General features: G+C 50.2%; 1 protein-coding gene across 1 annotated transcript in view; it reads left to right on the forward strand.

The window, feature by feature from the left end:
- The first annotated feature begins 2,617 nt into the window (after positions 1–2,617).
- LOC127060061 (hydrocephalus-inducing protein-like) overlaps positions 2,618–20,297 on the forward strand; it is a 25,258-nt gene continuing 7,578 nt past the window's right edge. The window contains exons 1-15 of the mRNA XM_050979081.1: positions 2,618–2,723; positions 3,727–3,737; positions 4,916–5,035; positions 5,169–5,303; positions 5,494–5,693; positions 6,531–6,649; positions 7,937–8,141; positions 9,330–9,522; positions 10,632–10,707; positions 11,962–12,080; positions 13,311–13,453; positions 15,364–15,431; positions 17,556–17,788; positions 18,578–18,678; positions 19,914–20,075. Coding sequence (XP_050835038.1) covers positions 2,618–2,723; positions 3,727–3,737; positions 4,916–5,035; positions 5,169–5,303; positions 5,494–5,693; positions 6,531–6,649; positions 7,937–8,141; positions 9,330–9,522; positions 10,632–10,707; positions 11,962–12,080; positions 13,311–13,453; positions 15,364–15,431; positions 17,556–17,788; positions 18,578–18,678; positions 19,914–20,075 — 1,991 coding nt within the window. The remainder of the gene's footprint in view (positions 2,724–3,726; positions 3,738–4,915; positions 5,036–5,168; positions 5,304–5,493; positions 5,694–6,530; positions 6,650–7,936; positions 8,142–9,329; positions 9,523–10,631; positions 10,708–11,961; positions 12,081–13,310; positions 13,454–15,363; positions 15,432–17,555; positions 17,789–18,577; positions 18,679–19,913; positions 20,076–20,297) is intronic.

The raw sequence follows: 20,297 nt of genomic DNA on the forward strand, positions 1-20,297 counted from the left end.
TATATTTGAGACATTTTTTTTGTTGGCCAACTGGAAAAATCTTAGGAGATTACAACTGCTGGCTTTAACTGCTGGCTTTGAAGATCTCAATCCTGTAACAACTGATTCTGATGGCTCCTCAATACTAATTACTGCTCAAGCATTTGCTCTCCTTTATGAATCATTAATAAATAAGAAACCATGAATAAAAGTCGTGTGGTTTTTACTTTATGAGAATGTACACTCTCATAAATGCAGATAAGTTTTTTTCCCTTTTGTTATGTAGTCTTTGCTACTAAATGCAGATATATTCTCTACCATAGAATCATTTAGGATGGAAAAGACCCCTGAGATCTTCAGCCCAGATGTTAACATGGCACTGCTAAGAATATATCTGTGGATATATTTATATACCTAAACACACATGTATCTTTTACATCTAGATAAAAGTGTATATCTACATATGAGTTACTTATGAGAGGAACAGAGCCTCTGGTGAGTTCTGGTTAATCCTTAATTTTAAGTTGCAACCCTAGGACTGAAAAATCAGTTCTTCTAATTTAGGATATTTTAAAATTTTCTTAAAATAAAAATAATGCTATGGATTTTTTCTGTGTGAATGGGGAAACCCCATCAACAAAGAAACACACAACACACACACTCCCCTCTGGCAAGATTAATGTCAAATTAAAATTGAGATCAACTAAGTCACCCTGCAGATGTTTTGAGACATAGCTGTCCAGGGATATTTGCTGTACATGAGGGGAATCACTGGACACTGAAAGTCTGGTTGAAATTACAGCCCACATCAGGAATTCTTTGCAAAATTTCCATTTTCTCTTTTGATAGTTGTTGAAGAAAAGATGCTCAAATGAGGCAAAACATTGTTCTTCTGGCAATGTGGGCATTTTCACAGAAATCTCTTTTCCAGTGCATTTTTGAAGGAGGATGCTTTGGGCTGAGTTCAGTTGGGTCTCTTGGCACTCCAGAGGGGGAAAAGAACTATTGAAAGTTATCTATTTCCTGGTTTCTGTTGATGAGGAAGGGGGACAAATGAGGATGACACCAATTTTGCTAGGTCTTTACTCACATGCTGCTGCTCCCCTGAACTGTGCTTTGTGTTAAAATGTTCCAAACCCCTTCTGTTCTGAAAAGCCAAAAGAGCTGCACCAAGTCCGCACGGATGGAGCTTCCAAGCAGAGTGGAGGACAAGGATTCAGCACTCAATCTTTAAAGTTTGGGGGCCCCTCTCTAAAGAGACAGCACAGATAAAGCTTTCCTAGAGAAGAAATGCCCCCACTGGGCTGGGGCAGGAAGAAAATCTGGGTTTTGTGTGCTTGCCAATGGGTGGAGAGGGACTTAGGCAGGGATGTGACTTGGGACACTGTGTGACCACAGTGATGGCATGGCAGTCAGTGCTGGGGAGGAAGAATAAAGAACTCAGCATTAGAGGTGACACCTCCTCCCCAGCCCTGAAAGAAAGGATGTAAGCTTGACAGGAAACAATTGCAGGGCAATACTCACTATTTTCAGTACCTGACAGTTCTCATTGTTACCAGGAGTCCCATTTCATGTGTTATAAAAATATTTCAAATCAAGGTCCCTTAGATGAAGATATTAAGATGCCATCATTTCACAGCAGAATGTCATTGGTGACACGTAATTTTGAAATGTTCCAAACAGATTTTCTTCTTCTTTATATTTTTTCTTCTTTTTCAGTATTCCTAAATCCTCCCTGATTCCTTCCACACTACTGTCTTTCCAGTCAGACTTCATGAAGAGGGTAGCAATGAAAAGGCATATTAAAATGCTCTTGAAGTTTAAGTATTAAATGAAATAGTGCTTGAGTATTTTACTGTGATTTTTTTCAAGTAATCTACTACTTTTCTGGAGTTTGTGATTTTTTTTTCACGTGAGGATAAATTCCTGATATATAAGGTGAAGAGAGAAAACAGATTCCCTGGCCATAGGAATGTTAAGGTAACATGTTAATTATCTTAAATTTAAGGTAAGGTCTCACTAGATGGATATCTTGTAGTGAAAAGTAAACCGGTTCAAAGTAATTTATCTTTTAATTTTCTAGGGGTTTGGGATGGTGACAAATAGAATACTCATTTTTTTCTGAGGTATGTAATTAGAACAATTTCACACATTTTAGTTTTGGTTTTCAAGAAGCTGGGATTTTGTTGTATAACTAGTGGCAGAGTACAACTAGTGCAGCGGTTTTAGTCTCAAACCGGGCAGAAACACCAATTAAGTGCAAAGGTTTTGGTTCGAATTTCCTGGCCATCGCACCAATGAATGTAGTGGGTCTAATGCTGCCCAAATCCCGGTACACCTACTAGAATTATTTACTCATTTTTTTATTGCGAGGTATAAATTAGGACGAGAGCAAAGCAGGCTCAGAATTACACCAGGAAATTACTTTTGGTACTTGAGTGTCCCTAAGAAGAACGAGAAGCTAAATGTCAGTGCCCAGGACCCGCAGCTGGCTGATTCCCACTTGTGCTATCACTGAACACAAACTGTTGAGACCGTGGGTTTTTCCCTTAGTGAAGGAGCAGCCCTGAGCGGCGGCCGAGGCTCCGGCGATATCGAGCGCTGCTGCCGAGCCCGTCACGTTCGGGCCCGAGAGCGAATGCACCCGCTGTGCCCAGAGACCGAGGGGGCAGCAGCGCTGGAACAGGCGGGGATCGAGCGGGGACACGGGCACATCGAGGGCGGAACGAGGAGACAACGAGGCGGTATGGAGAGCGGAACGAGGCGGGACTGAGGCCCGGCCCGGCCCCCGGCCCGGCCCCGCACTCGGTGCCGCGGTTGCCGGGTGACCGCAAACGCGGCCACAGAGTCTGTGCCGGCCTCAGGTGCCCAGAGCAGAGCCGGCCCTGGCTGCTCCTTCGCGCGTTCAGGCGGCGGCACTCGGCGATTCGCCAGGGGGATCGTTCACAGAACAGGGGTTTCTGTGAACGAGGTCTGTGAATTCACGGAGAACTGGTTCCTGCGAGCGAGTCCGGAACTCGCAGAACATTGGTTTCTGCCAGGGAGTACTGAACTGGCAAAGCACTGGTCTTTGCCACGGAGTCCTGAATTTCCTTTGAAGGTAAAGACTGACTCAAGTTGTACTTTCTGGTTTTGTCACATCTGTGCTCTGAAAGAGAATGCCAAAGGGAAATACAGGATGGGATAATGCCAGTCTTCAGTTCGGTGGCATGTACAGCTGAGGGGATGAACAAATATATGGTCTACTCAGGGTGCTTTTTTCTCACTGAAGAAATGCAACACTGCCTACATATAAGAGTCTCTACATTTTTTTCCTATAGTATTTATTTAAACTACTTGTATCCTTTGAGCCTGCCATGACTTGGGTTCTGGATTCTCAGAGCTCCACAGTTTGTTACTTCCACTTTTGTTGAGGCACTGTTGCTCATCTGTGACATCATCTCTTCAAAATGGCTTCTGGATTGCCAAAGAAAACACCAACACCTCGTCTTTTGTTCAGGGACAGACTGAAGTCTAATGCTGTGAGTAGCCACTGGGGCTGTGTTAAGGCTGGCAGCTGCCCTGGTGTCCCTGCTCTCCCTGTCCCTGTTGTCCAGCAGTGCAGTGAAGCTGCAGAGCCCCTGCCCAGCTCTTTGTGCCGTGCTGCTGTTGCTGGGGGCTGTCCTGATGCAGAAGGGAACACTGTGGGATGTGTCAGGGACAGCTGAAGCCCTCATCATGAGCTTCTTTCCCTCCCCTTTGCCGCAGGAATTCCTTCTGTCAGGCTGGGCACTCACCTGTGCTGCTCTGACCAACCTGCCCTCAGGCACCTGGGAATGTGGGGGGAAAGCTCAAACTCTGCCCAAAGCCTTGAGAGCCACGGCTGGTCCCAGCTGGAAGAGCTTCCAAAGCAGCTGTTCTCTCCCAGCTGCTGTGTGGGCACAGATCCAGCCCTGCAGGCAGCACTGGAGCCAGGGCCACAAACGTCCCTTGCTGTCTGCAGCTCACTTGACTGAAGATGCCCCACTGCTGAGGCTCTGTCAAGGAGATACCTCTGTTTTCTTCTGTGGAGGGATCTGTCAGCCCAGACAGAAAAAATGCTAATTAACAGAGAGAGCTAAAACTTGGACACATTCCTGCGCACCTCACTCTTGGCACAGCTTTTCTTTCTTGCTTCTCTTGGACTCGGCCAGCAGCGCTATCTCCTCGCTGTGAGTTCTGAGTGTTGTGCAGGGATGGAGTCTGGGCAGTTCTGAGAGCTCCTCCCCACTCTCTGAAAAGGTCACTGCCTCAATCCAATGAAATGTAAGAGGAAACAAATGCTCAGAGAGCAGAAATCCCCAAACATGTCCCATCAGAGCACAGAGAGACTGATGGGACACAGCCATGTGGTTGGAGTACGTGTATTGCACTCTGCATTATTAATTTATTGATGCTAAGTATTTCAGCAGATAACTTCCAGGGCTTCCAGAACTGTCCTAGTGGCTGTGATCACAAATTATTCATCAGTAGTAAGTGAACAAGAAAAGCTTTTCTGAACAAGGGCATTTCTGAGACTCTTGATGGGTTTTTTGCCTTTCAGCTGACTCCCTCTGCCTTCCAGAAGGAGATGTCTCTCAACACCAAGCAGAGGCTGGCCAGAGCTAAGAAGCTGAGCCTGCCTCAAATTGTCCAGCCTCAAGAGAAGCGTGAGACCTCCCATACAAGGTAGCCTTTCCCTGTCCTGCTGTTTGTTGTGATAATTGAGGAGGATGCCAAAAGAGCAGCGCAGCTTGAGCCTGCTCAGTGTGCTCCAGGAGCTTTGATCAGCCCAGGGCAGAGGTGGAAGAGCCACTGTTTGCCCAGTGTGGGCTGGGCAGATGTACTGACCCAGAGTCTGTACTTCACTGGGGATTGGAGCCGAATCTTCCTCCCAGCAGCTGAACCTGGCTCTGCTCCCTCTGGCCTCTCCTTGCAGTTCTCGGCAGCTGACCCAGAGCAGAGCTCATTTCAGCCTTGCCCACCAGAGGTGGTGTTTCAGAACTTCAGCCCTGGTGAGGTCTGTGAAGTGCCGGTGGTTCTGAGGAACAGGGACACGGTGAGTGCTGGCACGTGGAGGTCTAACGCTGCGCTGGAAGAGGAGAGCAGAGAAGGGTGGTTAAGGATGGCACCGGGGCATGTCCACCTGTCTCCACAAGTGGCAAAACCATCATTCCATGTCTCTCCTTCAGGTTCCTCACCTGCTGAAGGTCACCTTGGAGAACTCACTTTACTTCCAGCTGGTGGGCCCCAATCACGTGTACCGCAAGGTGCCACCAGGCCTCTACGCGACTGTCCGCATCCTCTTCACCCCTGGGCAGAAAAAGGTGAGTCTGGAGGGCCCAAAAGATTGGTGTCTTCAGTGGAAAGTGGACCTGCAAGGCTGGATTCAGGCCATCTGGCCTGGGTTTTGAGGACCTGTTCTGGTTTCAGAGGATCTTGAACTGGGAGTTACTCTTTGCCCATGCTTAAGGTGGTTATAATTGCTCTGTGCTGAGACCGTTTCCTTTCCCACAGGATTATTTCCACCAGCTCCTCTGCTCCACCGAAAGGGAAGAGTTCATTGTGCCAGTTTGGGCCATTGGTGCCCGAGCCATCCTGGACTTCCCTGACCAGCTGGACTTCTCGGTGTGTCCGGTCAACTACAGCACCCAGAAGACTCTGCTGGTTCGCAATGTCGGTGACCAGGAAGCTCATTACCAGCTGAGCACCCAGGGGTGAGGCAGCTCATCTGTTTTTGTGCAAATGATATCACCTTTGGGTGATAGCAGAGTTGGGAAAGAGCAACAAAAGGAGCCAGAGCATCAGAGCTGCTGCCCTGCAGTCCTGGCTGGAAATGGGCAGGACGTGTGAGGTTTGCTGTTGCTTCTCATGTTTTAAGCAGGATGCAGCCTTTGAGCTTTCTCTGTCCCAGATTTCCTGGAGGGTGCTGGAACATGGTGGTGGCTGGCTTGCACCTTCCTGAGCACAAGCAGCTTCTGAAATGCTTCCTGAGCACTGTCAGCCAAATAGACCCATTCTCTGGGAGGCCCCAGGCACGTGGCTTTCCAGTGGTCCCTGCATCACATGCCCAACATGAGCTGTGCTGTGGGCAGCCAGTGCAGTTCCTGTTACTAAAGCTACCAGTCTACCAGCTACCAGCTCAGCTCTAACATTTGCATCTCTTGAGATGAGGTTTATAGGCAGGAGGAAAAGAGAAATTCCTTAGGCAGTCAGTGTCAAGTTGTGCATGCGGATAGCTCTGAACCCTCTCTGGGCTCTCACGAACCATTCTCTGATGGGATTGCTGGCAGTTGGACCCTTGAGTCTCATTGCAGAGGGCTGGATACAGAGTATGGGGGAGCTGAGGTCATTTTACCCACAGGATCTTGTGAGGGCTGGATCTCCTCAGCAGTGGCTCAGTGGCTGTTTCTGATGCTGCTGTTCTGGCTGTCTTCTGCTGCCTGTGGCTGGTTTGCTCCCTGCTTGCCCAAAGGAGCTGAAGTGAGCTGCAGTGCAGAAGGAATCTCATGGCCAGGTGTCCCCCAGCCCTGATCCCCCTCTTTGTGTTGCAGTCCTTTCTCCGTGGTGCCAGCCACAGGAACTGTGGGCGCTGGTGACGCTGTGGAGGTGACAGTGGGATTTCACGCGCTGACCACCGGTGACCATTACGGGTCCCTGTGCTGCAGCACAGGTGAGTGCTGGGCCCTGCACGGGCACAGGACAGTTCTCCACCATGGCTCCCTGTTGTCCCTCCCCCTCCATTCCCTCCAGAGGTACCTCCCCTGTTCAGCTTTACCCCAAAGCAAACTGAGAACTCCTTGGTGTTTAGGGGCTTCAGAAAGTGGATCCCCTCTAACAGGCAAAGCTTTTTGATTCCTGTTTTGCTGAGAGTTGCTGAGTGAAGGAAGGAGGATCCCTGATTCTCCACTACCATGTGGCTTTGCCTGGGTGAAGTTTTATTTCATTCCTGGGCAGTGCTGGATGTGAGGTCTCCATCAGACTCTCTCCAATGCAATGGATTTCTTCCACACCTCTGTCCCATATGCTGCTTCTCCACTGGCTTGTCACAGACCCTTTTTCTATGTTGCCCTTACACATAGATGTAGTTTCTGTTTAATAACATTTTCAAGCCTTCAAGTTCCTGTTTGGTGACAAATCAAATTTTCCCTGTCCCCATTTCCCAGGCTGTTCATGCTTCTACAAACCTCTCACATCTATCTCCCATTTGATTTCTAGACTGAGGAATCCCATTCAGTCTTAATGTAGAAACTGCTCTGTACTTACTAATCTTTCCTTTGTCCCTTTTTTATTTAATGTGTGATGCTCCAGCTTGGTTTTTGAGATCAGAACAATATAAAATATTTCAAGGCTGATGTGGCTGTGGGTTTGGGCAGGGAGATGATGACGATTTTCATGGTGTTCATTTTGTAGTGGTTTGTCACATTGCAGAGCCAGGCTGGTTGTGTTTCCTCACCTGTGTCCCCTCCTGCTGTGGGCTGTCACTTCACTTGTTCCTCTGGGCCTCCTTTTGCTGCCCACATGCCCCCAGGCATATTTGCTGGTCAGCAACAAGGGATCCAAGGGATCAGGAGAGACAAGAGTCTCGTGGGATGCCCAGGGGAGACCCTGGGCAAGCCAGGACTGAACAGGGATCCTCAGCATCACCTGAAGAACTTTGATGCAGAAATCCTGGTGATCTGAGTGGGTCACTGGAGCACACTGACCAATCTCACTGTACATACTGTCACCTTGGGGCCAAATCTCTACAAACACACTCAGAAATAAGGTGTTTAAGGAGCTGCCCAGGACATCCTCACCACTCTACACACAGAGCTGCCAGGATGTGATAAATGGACTGATCCACAGCTCATTCAGCTAAAAGCTGTGACACTTTCTTCTGTGACCTCTGGTTTGTTCTGTTCCTTGTGCTTCCATCAGCCAGTGAGCTGAGCAAAGACTCCCCTTTGCTTTGTTCCAGGTGAAGAAAGTGTCCACACAAAGCTCCATGGAAAAGCTGTAGATCTCAACGTTGGGTTGAGCACAAATTCCGTGGACGTTGGCAAGACTTTCATCACCATGTCAAACCAGAAAACCATGTTCATCGAAAACAGGAGTAACATCACAGTCCACTTCCAGTGGAAGGCTTTTCCTACTGAGGAAGAAGAGAATGAGGAAAAGAGGAGGTTGGTTTGAAAGATGCATTTCAGTCAGATACATGGCCCAAGACTGAAACTAACGTGTGGCCTCAGGGGGGTGTTGGTGCTTTTGAATGGTTTAGGCCAAGTAAACCATCCCTGGCACTAGGGTGAGTGTCCCTGGCCTTCAGGAGCTCAGCACTCAGCATTCCAGTTCCATTTATACTCTAACCAAGGATGGCATTTTGGGAAGGAAAGGTTGATGGCAATGACTGGATTTCCTCAGGTTCTAATTGGGCTCTTGTCTCTCTAATCTTCTTCCTACATGACCTGGCAACATCCCTAAACATTTCCTGAGTTGCCAGCCCCTCTTTCCAAAGGTGATACACCCTCTTTTTTCCCCTTAGTTTCTTCAGAAGCTCCTTGCCTAGCCAGGCTGGTTGTCTCTCTCTGTCCTGCTGTCAGAGAAGCTTTTGAGATCTCAGAGCAGAGAGGATGTTTTTAGGAGATGAGATATAGTGCAGGATCCTTTCCCTCTCAGGATATTTACTACCATGCACTGGGATGGGACCCAAAAAGCTCTGGATCATGAAAAGGTCTCTCCAGGAGTTTGCTGTCTCCCTCCTGCACAGCAAAGTCCCTTCTCCTCTCAGAGCCCCTGTTTTCATGCATATTGCATATAAAACCTTGAATATCACTGAAGGGATGTGGTGCCTGAATTCATCCATTTCCTTTGGAAGTGCTCTGGGATGCTCTTGTGAAAGGCAGAGTAGGGAACAGCGCAGGTCCAAAATGGAAGAAACAAAGAGTGATGCTGGTAACACATAGCTGAAACCCAGCTTCATCTCCCCTTCCCTGGGAAGCCCTGCAGTGGGTGCTCTGTGATCTTTATCTGCCTCCCCCAAGCAGCTCAGTGGCAGGAAAAGCCAGCTGAGGTGGCTGGTGGATTCTCCCTCAGTTTTGGCAGAGGCTTTGAGCCAGGAGGTTCTCTGGAGGGATGCTGTCTTTGGAAACCTCTCTTGAGCTTGCAAGCATGGAGTAAAACTACCTGCTGTGCCAGTGAACAACAAGTTATCCTCTGATCCATTTGGGACCCTCATGGCTTGGGGTCAGCCTTGGCTGGGGAGCTTCTGCTGCTCCTCCCCAAGTGCTTTGCTCTCCTGCACTCACACTTCTCTCTGCAAATATGTGGCTTATTAAACCATCTGCTGGCCTTGTCTCTCCCTGGGGCTGCAGGCAGTGTGATTTGCTGAAGCCATCGAGTGAGGTGTGGGTCGAAACCTTCATGCAGGAGAAAGAAATACGGAAGAAGAAGGGCTTTTGTGAAGATCACGTTGCCCTCCTGAGCAGCATGGTCGAGGAGAAGATTGCAAAGGTGCAAGGAGATCCCCTGCTGTTCTCCAGTGACATTTTTTTCATCGAGCCAATGGTAAGTGATAGCTGAGAACCTCATTTTCCTCCTCTTCCTCTTGCTCCTCCCAAGCACCCTACCCCCACCCCCTTCCCCCGGCTGCAGTCACCGGGCAGATCCTCAGCTGGCCCCATATGCTGAGAGGGAGGACATGGAGTTTGTGGTGCAGCTGCAGAGCTCCCTGCTAAAAAAGCATTTCTGCCCTGCAGGCTCAAGGCAGGGCTGGGAGCCTGACAAAGCCAAGCTCTGCTGCCAGGCTCGAGCTCAGGGGCACTTTGTGCGTGTCCTTGCAGTGTCACAGGGAGCAGTTACTGTAGGTAGGGGCTCCCCCGACATGACACGTGGGGTTCAGCAGAGGCTGTTGGAGCACTGCCAGCTCACACACTGACCTGAAGGTTGCAATGGTTCTCTGGGAAAAGGAGGCCAAATTCAGCCCAAGGTTAATGACAAAAATGCCAATCCCCTCCTGTAACCACGCCTTGCACTATTTCTGAGTCTGCCTTCCAGTGTCCTCTGAGAGCCTGGACACCAGGGTGGAAGGGTGAAATGGGCCTTTGGAGTTCTCCTGCACACAGGGACAGAAAACCTTTTCCTTTTCTGTTTATGCAAGCAAACTGCCACGTGCTCCCATCAACCAGAGCCCTGATTCTGAGTACTGGTATTGTGAGAGATGATGGATGCCTGGTGTCTGCACAGTGCAAAATCCCTCCTCATCTTGGAGTAAACACCAGAATAATCCCAACCTCTGCTTCCTTTCTAGACAGGTTAACTAATATCTGTATTTCAAGGAAGGGGATCATGTTCTCTTCTTGGTTTCTCCTATGGCCCATCTAAGACCAAGAGGCACCAGTGCACAGTGGCAGTTACATCCCATGTAGCTGACAGCAACATGATGTGACCAAGAGCTTGTGTCAGAGCAGCAGGAATCTTGTGGAGAGTGGGAGCTGATCAGCTGAGCACTGAGAGCTACCAGCAGTGTATTGAGCTGGGTTTGGAGTGTTTCCTTGGCTCTTTGTCTTGTTCACTCATCAAGTCTGATGCTCTAAATCAAGGCTTACAGACCTGTGGTTGAAAACAAGCAATGTGAAGTTTGAAGAGCAATGTTTTGCTGTCTCTTTCTGTTGTAGGAGGGAGAAATCGAGCCAAATTGTTCCGCCGAAATCAAGGTGGCCTTCAAGCCCCTGGAAGCACAGGAGTGCGAAAGTGTGGCTTACTGTAATGTCTCAGGTGCAGCTCCTTTTCCCTGCTTCTCTCCCCCTCAGTGAAGCCATGGTGCAAGCCTGAGCCCACTGGGCTCCCATGGAACTGCTGGGAAGAGTCCCTGGTCAGCAGGGCAGTGCTGGCACATCCCCACTGGCCCTGCAGCTTCCTGGGAGTCTCCTGTGCCAGGCCAGGGCTCAGAAGCTCTGTCTGGGTTACTGATCCCACAACAAGCCAGGCAGTGCAGGGAGAGGTTTTCATCCCATGGCTTTGCCAGCATTTCTTCAAAGGCCAGAGAGCTACAGAGCAGAAAAGCTTTAGTGAACAAGCACTAAGCCCCTCCCGGCCCCTGGCCTCCAGGATGGGTCCATTTGACATGGATCCATCATCATCAGGTGGTAGGAGCTGAGTCAGAAATGTGCTCCCTGACCCTGGATCAGCTCCCACTGCCCCGACACCACCAGACCAGAGGGGGCTGAGCCCCACTGAGCCCAGGCTGTTTGTAGAAGGAGCACCCTTGGCCAGCACCTGCTTCTCTCCCTGTGTGGCAGTTGTCACCTTGCAGCTCTCAGTCTGTGGAAACACAACGCAGTGCTGAGTGTCACAAGGGGAGGACTTGGGCAACAAAGTCCTGTGCTACTAAGCCAGGTAGTTTGGTAATTGCCAAACTCTTTATGAGCTTTGTGCTTCCACTGAATGGATTTCTAAGCTCCTCCAGGTGCACGGGAAGGAAACCACAGAATCACAGTATGTTAAGGATGGAATGGACCTTAAAGATCATCTAGTCCTAAGGCCCCTGCCATGGGCAGGGACACCTCCCCCTACACCAGGTAGCTCCAAGCCCCATCCAGCCTGGCTTTGAACACTTGCAGGGCTGCAACCTCCACAACTTCCCTGGGGAACCTGCTCCAGTGTCTCACCACCCTCACAGTAAAAAATTTCTTCCTAATATCTAACCTAAATTTCCTTTCTTTCAATTTCTACCCATTACTCCTTGGCCTGTCATTACAGGACACCAGAGATGTTTTAAACTCAGCAAACTGGTGGCTCAAATTGGAAACCAGCCCAAGGAATGGGTTAGAAATTAGAAGTCAGCCCCAAGGGATATCTCCTGAGGGAAGAGAAGGGTCCATATCTTCTCCTGCAGCATCAGGAGCTGGTTGCATCCAGCTCAGAGTCAGGGACCAGCACTGAGGCAGCCTGGAAAATCCAGTGTACAGAGGAAATTATTGTACTGCAATGGACCTCTCTCCCCAGGCCATGAGAACAGGCTGCCCCTGCGCCTCAGAGGGGAAGGACAAGGACCCTTGGTTGAACTCAGCCCTCCTACACTGAACCTTCAGGAGATTTTTATCAACACCTCCTATGTCTATGAGGTGAGCAGCAGGGCTTGGGATGGATCCTGATGGCTCTTGAGGCAGTAGCAAGCCTGCTGGAGCTGTGGAATTCCTGCCAACCTGGGCAGTTGTGAGCAGGGAATATTTGATGTACTGGTCAAATCTGGGGGGTCAGAAAGGTGGGTCTGTTGTTCATGAAGCCCCAGTCCCTGCTTTTGGGCAGCCTTCCTTAGGGATCAGCTGGGAGGCTTCCTGCAAAGCAGCCCCTTGGCTCATGAAACCACCACTGGGTGAAAAAGCTGCACATTCAGAGGCTTTTGTGGCAGTGCCAGACACAAGGCACCTTTGGACTGGGCTGTTCAGAAGCAGCTGCAACAAACTGGCTGCCTTTGAGCTTCAGTGCACTGCAAACAGCTTCCAGTCAAGCGTCCCTGCTTATTCCTGGAAGCCACAGGAAAGCCATCAGCCTCCTGCCTCAGTGCTGGCCCTTGCTAAGGGCTTGGGAGTTCTCTCCCTTGCTGACCTCACCACACTTCAGCCTGGGTGCATCTCTGGCTCTAGAAAAAGTGTTCCTGGGAATAAAGCAAAGGATTTTTCTACCCATTTTCCTTCCCCCCAGTAGTGTCAAGTTTGCAAAAAAATCAAGAGAGAGCAACTGAAAGAGGTATAAAATGAGGCACTGAATCATGCCAGACACTTTCAAAAGCTGGGGAAGGGAAAGACACGCTGAGTTTTCTTACCAAAAGATGGTGCTGTCTATACGTTTTGATGCTGATGCCTCATTATCAATGAATTGTTTTCATGGTATGGGAAAAGGTGAATGAGTAGATGGTGCTGTTGGAGCTGTGCTAACTGGGGCAGCAGCAGCTCTGGGGTGATTCACTACGCAGCTGCAATCAGTCCACGTTGCTCTCAGGGCCAGCTCTCAATGAGCTTGGTGATGCTGAGCAGAGGTGCACTGCTCTGGGTCCATGGGACAACCCCAGGATGACTGCAGTTCTGTGGAGTCACCACTGCTCTGCATGAAAACCCAAAGGCAGAACATGTCCTTTTGTATCTTTTGACTTCTGCCATTCAGCAGCACAAAGCATCTTCTGCCTTTTCTGGGTCTTAATTGCATCATTAGACAATAACTCCCAAGAAGGAAAGATTCCACATGTATTTCCACTTTGCTTTCTTGCTGCTGCAGGTGAAACTGATTAACCAGGAGCTCTTGATGCTCCCTTCACCTATATCCCTTCAACCACAAACATGGACTTCTCCTTCAAGCTTGAGCCCGAGAAGGGCATCATTGCAGCAGGTGGGACCCAGACTGTTCAGATCTCCTTCCATACCACCGTGTTGGAGTGGTTTGAGGAAGAATTCCAGTTCAGTGTGGCTGGATCTCCTATACCTGTGATCCTGACCATCACGTAAGGACCCTGGGAGCTTGGTGGGCACATCTGTAGCTGTCTCTGGGACATCCCTCACCTACCTCATTTTGGGGTCGAGCAGAGAAAAAAGGTTTTGCCTGAGGTTGGAATCTCTGTTTTGATCCTGGCAGTGCCTTAGTGTGAGGATGCCTCCTGCCCTGTGTGTGGTACCCAGGAGCTAGAGTGACTCCTCCCTGCAGGGATCTCCCTCTGCCTTGGGCCATGGCAGGCAGTGGGATGGATCAGCTTTGGGCAGTAGCTGCTGTGGGATTTCCCACCTGAACACCCAGCAAAGCCCCCAGGGCTTTGGAGATGGGCCAGCCTGGGTCATTCTGCACCAGCAGCAGTGTTTTTAAAAACTTCTGTTACTAATTCATGCCAGATGGGCAGCAGCAGCCTCAGCTCACCTCTGCCAGCCCTGCTGGGGGGGACAAGCTGTGCTCCCAGCTCCTGTGCACAGAGTGCTCTGGTGCTTCCTTGGCACAGCCAGCAAAGGGCTGATGTGTGAGGCAGGGAACTGTGCAGCAGGAACTGTCCCAAGGACTGGGGAATCCTCCCATGGGCTGGTGCCATAGCAAGAGACAATCCTGGCCCAGCAAAAGGGAGAAGGGGTGGTAATAGGGGGTAGAGCTCAGTCCTCAGGACCACAGCAGCATGATTGTCCCTGCTAGCCTGAGCCATGTGCTGCTAGGACAAGGTAGTGGAAGCAGGAGAGCTGATGCTGGCTGCTCTGGAGCTTTGGAGCTGGGCTGCTGCTGTTGGGGAGGCACTGGCTCAAGGCAGTAAAGAAATGAAAGCAATCTGCACTGGATTATACCAATAAGATAAGGGAGATGGATAAAAAGGAACAAGGAAGTTATTACTTAACAAGAGAAAAGGGTGAGTAGATCTGCCCTTGGTGGAGAAACAATGATGCTGGCTTTGTTTTTGGAGAAAATTGCTGCTTTTTTATTTTGGAAATCAAGAGGGAACCTTTCACCATCAAATAATTGATTCTCCTCTATCCCTCACCCAAACTGGTCATGGGGTGTTTCTGCATAAGCACCTTTCTCCTTGGGCAAGGGCAGGTGTCTCTTGTGGAGATGTACAGAGCAGAGCCAGGGGAAGTCCTGTGAACACAACAGAAGGCCCAGATCACTGCTCCTTGATTTTGAACCAAAAGGCAGAGTGGGCATTGATTGGCAGCAACCATGAAATCAACTCGTGAGTGTTGTGCAGCTCCAAGTGCTGATTTCAGTGGGTGTTGGTGACTTTTGGAGTCTGTCTGCTGACTTCAAGGACAGCTGAGGTGCTGTGCTAGATTCAGGACACCGTTGTTTGGTTGTTGAAGCTATTGCTCTTGGCTGTGCCAGCTGGTGCACTGCTGACAAGCTGGTCCTCTCCTCTAGGATTCATCTGTTCACTGTGTAGAACTGTTGCTGCTCTTTTCAGAGGATGTTTGGGGCTCCCCTGGGTTCATGTCTCAGAACTCTGTCTGTAATGATTGTGTGGGTCAAACTCTCCTGAGAAAGCTCCTCCATGGGAACAGCAGTTCCAGCTAAGAAGTAGCAAAGCAGGGAACCTGTGGATGGAAGGGCTGGTTACAGAAGATTGTGGGGACACCTTTATGTCCATGCCATGGCAGATGGGGAAACTGAGGCACGGAGCTGTGTCAGGGTGTGTGTTTGGGGTCCTTCATGGGACCAGGGGGCTTCTCCCTCCTGCCCTGTGCCCAAAGCCCATCAGTGGCTGTTGGCTGCTGGCCACTTGGCTTTAGCAGCCTCCTGTGCACAGGGCCCTGTGCTGAGCACATGGTGCTGCGTTGGCTGGAAACCCAGGGTGCCCTGAGCCCAGGTTTTGTGCCCCCGAGCCACAACAGCTGGGCCTTTGCAATTCCTTTAACTGAGCTATTTCCTCCTCTGTCCATCCAGGGGCTGTGTCACTGGACCGAATTTGCACTTTGACCTCCCTCAGCTCAACTTCGGGGACGTCTCCTTTGGTGAGTGTTCCCTGAGCTGGGACACAGGGTCAGGGATCTGTGCCTTCCCACAGAAGAGCATCCCTCACTCATGGTCTGCCACAGCAGCCTCTTCAGGGGGTGAACTCCAGGGCTGCTGGTGCCTCAGGTAGCATTTTGCCATTGTGAGATCAAATAGAGGCAAGGAATAGAAAGTCTGTATTTTCTGGTGTCTCAGTCCTGCTTTAAAAGACAGATGTCTGCCAAGGAAGATGGGAATCTTCCTGGAAAGGAAAGATGAGCCCCTCCCTCCAAATTATGATACCTTTGAAATTACAGGGCTCACAGGCAAAAAGATGGGAAAAGGAATAACAGTTCTTTCCTAGACTATATCAGGACAGCACAGACAAGGCAAGAACAGACGTTTCCCAGGCGCCAAGTCCCTTTTTTCCCCTTTGGTGTAGTTACAATCACAGCAGGAGGAGCTGTGGGCTCTGTCAGGGCAGTGATCCCCTCCCAGCCGGCACCGGGAAGGGAAGGGAAGAAGGAAATTCTCCTTTTGCAAACTCCCAAAGGGCAGGGGAATGCCGGCAGTGCGGAGCAGCAGCAGGCAGGAGCGGGGCAGGCAGGCAGGGTCGGTGCCAGCACTGAGCTGCAGCCAGGGCAGTCCCGGGGCCAAGCTCACAACCTCCCGCAGCAGCACCGGCCGAGCTTCGATCCCCGAGTGGGAGGAAGGGAAGCTCCGCTCCCTGGCCAACCTCAGCTCCGACTGCACAGCTGCTCACGGCATCACGCCACAACTCCCAAAAAACCCCGAAGGGAAAAGCCCAGCCCCAGGGCCAAACCCCCCAAAACCCCTATCCCCCTTCCCAGACCAAGGGCAACGCTCACTACGAAGCCTAAACCCATAACGATGAAGTTCGTGGGCGTTTTAAGGAAACTCATTGCCTTTCCTGAGCTGTTTCTTCCCCACCCTGCACTTGTCAAGTTGGCTTTTGAAGAAATGAAACAAGGCACCAGATAGAAATATGGCTCTGAAACAGGAGATTTATCCTGCTTAATCCAATTTCATTCCTAAGGTCTCTTCAGCTGAAGGCAGCTGTTGTATCTTTGCTTCTATTTAACTGTTGATTGTTGTCTGCATGTGGTGACCTCAGTGTCATTTGAGGTTTTGACATCTGTGTTTGTCCTTTTTGTGCCTCTCTTGCCTCCCTGCTGGAGTCACTGCTGGAGCTGGCAGTGGTCACTTGGATGGGCCCAGAGAAGCTCTGGGCTGCACCTGCAGTTGTTTTTTCTCCCCATCTGTGTTCAGTGACTCTTGGTGGGCAGGCCCAGGGAGAAGTCTCCTCCCCACAGAGCTGGCCAGCCCAGCCAGGTGTGCACTGCAGAGCAGGTTGTGGCTGCTCTCTGGGCTCTGCAGGACATCCCCACTATGAGTGGCTGTATCTCTGGCTTTCCAGGATGGAAAGCAAATCTCAGAGCTAAAGTGGGCTAAACCCTTGCAGGCAGCAATCCCAGTGAGCAGCATGGGTGTGATGTCCCTGTTTGTCGGGTGAATGGGACATGGTTCCTAATTGCTAATCTCAAAGCAGGGCTCGGGCTTCCCCCAATTGAGTGGGCTCTGAGCTGTCACGTGCTCAGTCAGTTTGGCCCAAACCAAGAGATGCCTTAAGAGTCCTGCAGAGACAAACTGCATTAGGGTGTTTTGTATCACGTTCTAGTTCCTGATTCCATCCTCACTTTTGCTGTAGCTTCTTCTCAATGATGACTCACTGTTTATATATCTTGAAAGCGGTGGGAGTGTTGGCAGACTTAACAGGGAATTTGACAGCTTGAATTCTCAGAGTAAATGCTGGGTCTGGGTGCACACTCATCACTGAGAGATAACTGGTGCTGGTTTGGGGCAGGTGAGGGAGCTCCTCCCCATCCCAAAGAGAGAAGCTTGCAGTGTTCAGCAGGGCCAGGAGTGGGCATTTTCAAGGCTGCAGTCTGGAATCAGTGTCAAAGGGAACTAAGTGATGATTAATTCCTCATGCAGCTTCTTGGTGAGCTGTAGTTCAGATAATAAAGAGCTAAACTCCAATCACACTTTCATCCTGCCAGGATATTCACACCAGTACTCATGCCATAATGGGTGCCTAACTGGATGTTTGTGTCCTTTCCCAGGCTTTCCCACCACCAAGACTGTTCGCCTCACTAACAGCTCCGTGGTGCCCGTGACGTTCAAGCTCCGCATGTCGGACGATGGCACGCAGCCATCTGTCAGCAGCTTTGATCTAATACACAGACATAGTGACCCAGCCTGGAGGAGGGGAGTTCATTTTTATGTGGAGCCAAGGGAGTTTACATTGAATCCCAGCCAAGGGACCATCCCCTCCCAGGGATACCAGGATATTGAGGTATGGGAAGAGTCCAGCCATAGACGCTTCAGCACCAGGGCTGATACTTCACTGGAGTGTGGGAGGGCTTTAGCTCTGGTGCCAGCTTTGAGCATTGTGTGAGTGAGAGATCTGCACTGGTGTGAGGCCTCTGCTAGCTGCCTTACTCGGGATGTTCCTCAAGGAGCAGTGTTTTGTTTCCAAAATCATACACTGAGATCAATACCATACGGTCAAGTCCTGAAGCCATTCTTGTGTTTTTGAGAGGAATTTATTTGTTTGCAAGTGGGCAGAGCAAGGATGAGGGCAGAAGGTGGCTGTTAGAGATGCCATAAAGCAGTTAGCTTTTGTTCTTGGTCTCATTTCTCCTCTCCTAGGGAGCAGAATGATTTGTGTTCACTGCAGGAATCTCCAGTGGAGATAAAAACTCTGCAGCCATGAACGGCCCAGTACCTGCTGGGGCACACTTTGCCCTCAGCTTCCTGCTGTAAAGTTGAACTCATTGTGTTCCAGTCAGATTTCCTCTGCATTTATGTCATTATAGTCACATGAAAAATTGGCCCCTTAATTTGAATATAGTGGTGTGTGGAGCTTTAGTCTGATGTTTTAATGTAGCTGACCTATGCTGTGATAGTGAGGTGTGTTTAACAAATCTGGTATTGCCGGAAGGCTTTTGTTACTCTCAGACTGTGCTCTACACATGGACCAGCAGAAGAATTAGGGCCAAATCCTCCCTCTAGAACTGGAGGATATCACACATGGGTAATGAGCTTTTGTAAAGAAGAATTTCCTGTTCTTCTCTTCCACCAGGTGACCCTGTGTTCCAACAGCAGGATGAGGTTCAAAAGGAGAATGCTGGTGGACCTGGAGGGTATTGGTGAGGGAGTGGCAGCACTGGTCATCGAAGCCAGGTACCAGCCCTTGCCTGGCCTCCCCCAGGCACTGCCTTGCAGAGGCTTTGGTGGCTGCAGCAAAGGAGGAGAGCTGTTTAATGCCCTCACGTTGTGCCAGCTGGACTTGAGAAGAGCAGCGCTTGGACAGCAGCCTGTGGTGAAAAGCAGCCCTGCTCAGAGCTCAGCAGGGCCCTGGGCCCTTTTCTAAAGGGACCAGGAATGATATCATTTATTGGCCTGGGTTTTGGTGCTTGAGGTGGAACAAATTTCCCAAGGGCCTCTTCTCCTTGCTGCAAGAGGTGGAGTTGTGCTGGTTTTAGCCACTCTTCATTGGTTTGGGACACACCAAGCAGCCTGCTGAGAGTCAGGGTCTGGTTCTGTTAATGAGGGCACATAGCAGTGGGGAAGTGGCTCCCAGCAAGAATGGTGAGGGCAAGGTCATATGAGAGGAAAGCAGCTCTTGATGTGGCAGGTCAGCTCTAGTTTTTCTCCTTCCCTGTGCTTCCCATTTTGAGCTTTAATGTTCTCAGACTTAACCCAAAAGTCATTGTTGCTGCAGCAGAATTCCATCCTGCTGTGCTGCTGCGGGTGCCGGTTGAATGCCCAGAGGGATGCAGCTCCCTGGTGCTGTTCCCTGTCCCAGGCAGAGCCATCCAGTCAGTGCCTGGGCTGCCATTCTGTAAAGCAAGTGCAGCTGGGGACAGTCAGTGCCTGGAGCTGTGAAGGACCGAGGGAGCTGCAGGGCCTGGGAGGGGGTGATCAGCCACTCTGGAGGGCAGCTGGTGTCTCGTGCCTTCCAAGGCTGGGGCCAACAGCCGAGTTCTCAGGCAGGGCAACAGCACCATGGGAGAGAAGGGAGTCATTTTTACTGAGACACTAGAGCTGTGTGTTCCTTGAGCCTTAGTGAGCACTGACCCTTGTTGGGAAGGCTCCCTCAGAGCTCGTGGATCACTGGGACTGTTACAGGAGTCCTTGCAAGCCTTCTTGGGCAAAGGAGGGGCTGAGGCAGCCGTGGCACAAAGTGCTCTGCCTGGGGCACTTGGCAGCCTCTGGGTGCTGCCTCTCAGGGTTTGCCCCTCCTTGACAAGACATGTGTGAGTGGGAAGACTTAGAAGGCAATTGATCACTGTAGGGCTGTTAAATGTCCATTTGACAGTGACAAATGTGTTATGCTCCTTTTCGCAATCTTTGGGGGTAAACATTCTCCGTTCTCTCAGTATCTCTGATTCCCTTGGGGTCATCTCTTTGCCCAGATGTCTCGTTCCTGAGCTGCGTGTGTGCCCCCAAGTCCTGCAGTACAGTGAGTGCCTCCTGAAGATGCCATACGAGAGGAAGCTCTTTGTTGTAAATTCCAGCGACCTTCCTGGCTGCTACGGGCTTATTCCCCAGGTTTGGCATCACATCCACCTCCTCCTGTCAAATATTATTGAGGAGATTATTAGGGGGAAAAAGGTTTGGGTAAGACCTTGCTGGTTTCTATTCAGTCTTAAAGGTCTGCTGAGAACAGGATCCTACCTGAATGTAAACTTTAGGAGGCAGTTTAACCTCCTGAGGAAACAGTTAATGTTCTAGTCTAGTCTTCATGGTGTTTTCTTGTGGGAAATCTTAGAGGGTTGTGAAAAGCTGCTGCATTCACA

The sequence above is a fragment of the Serinus canaria genome, chromosome 11 (assembly GCF_022539315.1).
Source record: "Serinus canaria isolate serCan28SL12 chromosome 11, serCan2020, whole genome shotgun sequence".
Taxonomy (NCBI): domain Eukaryota; kingdom Metazoa; phylum Chordata; class Aves; order Passeriformes; family Fringillidae; genus Serinus; species Serinus canaria.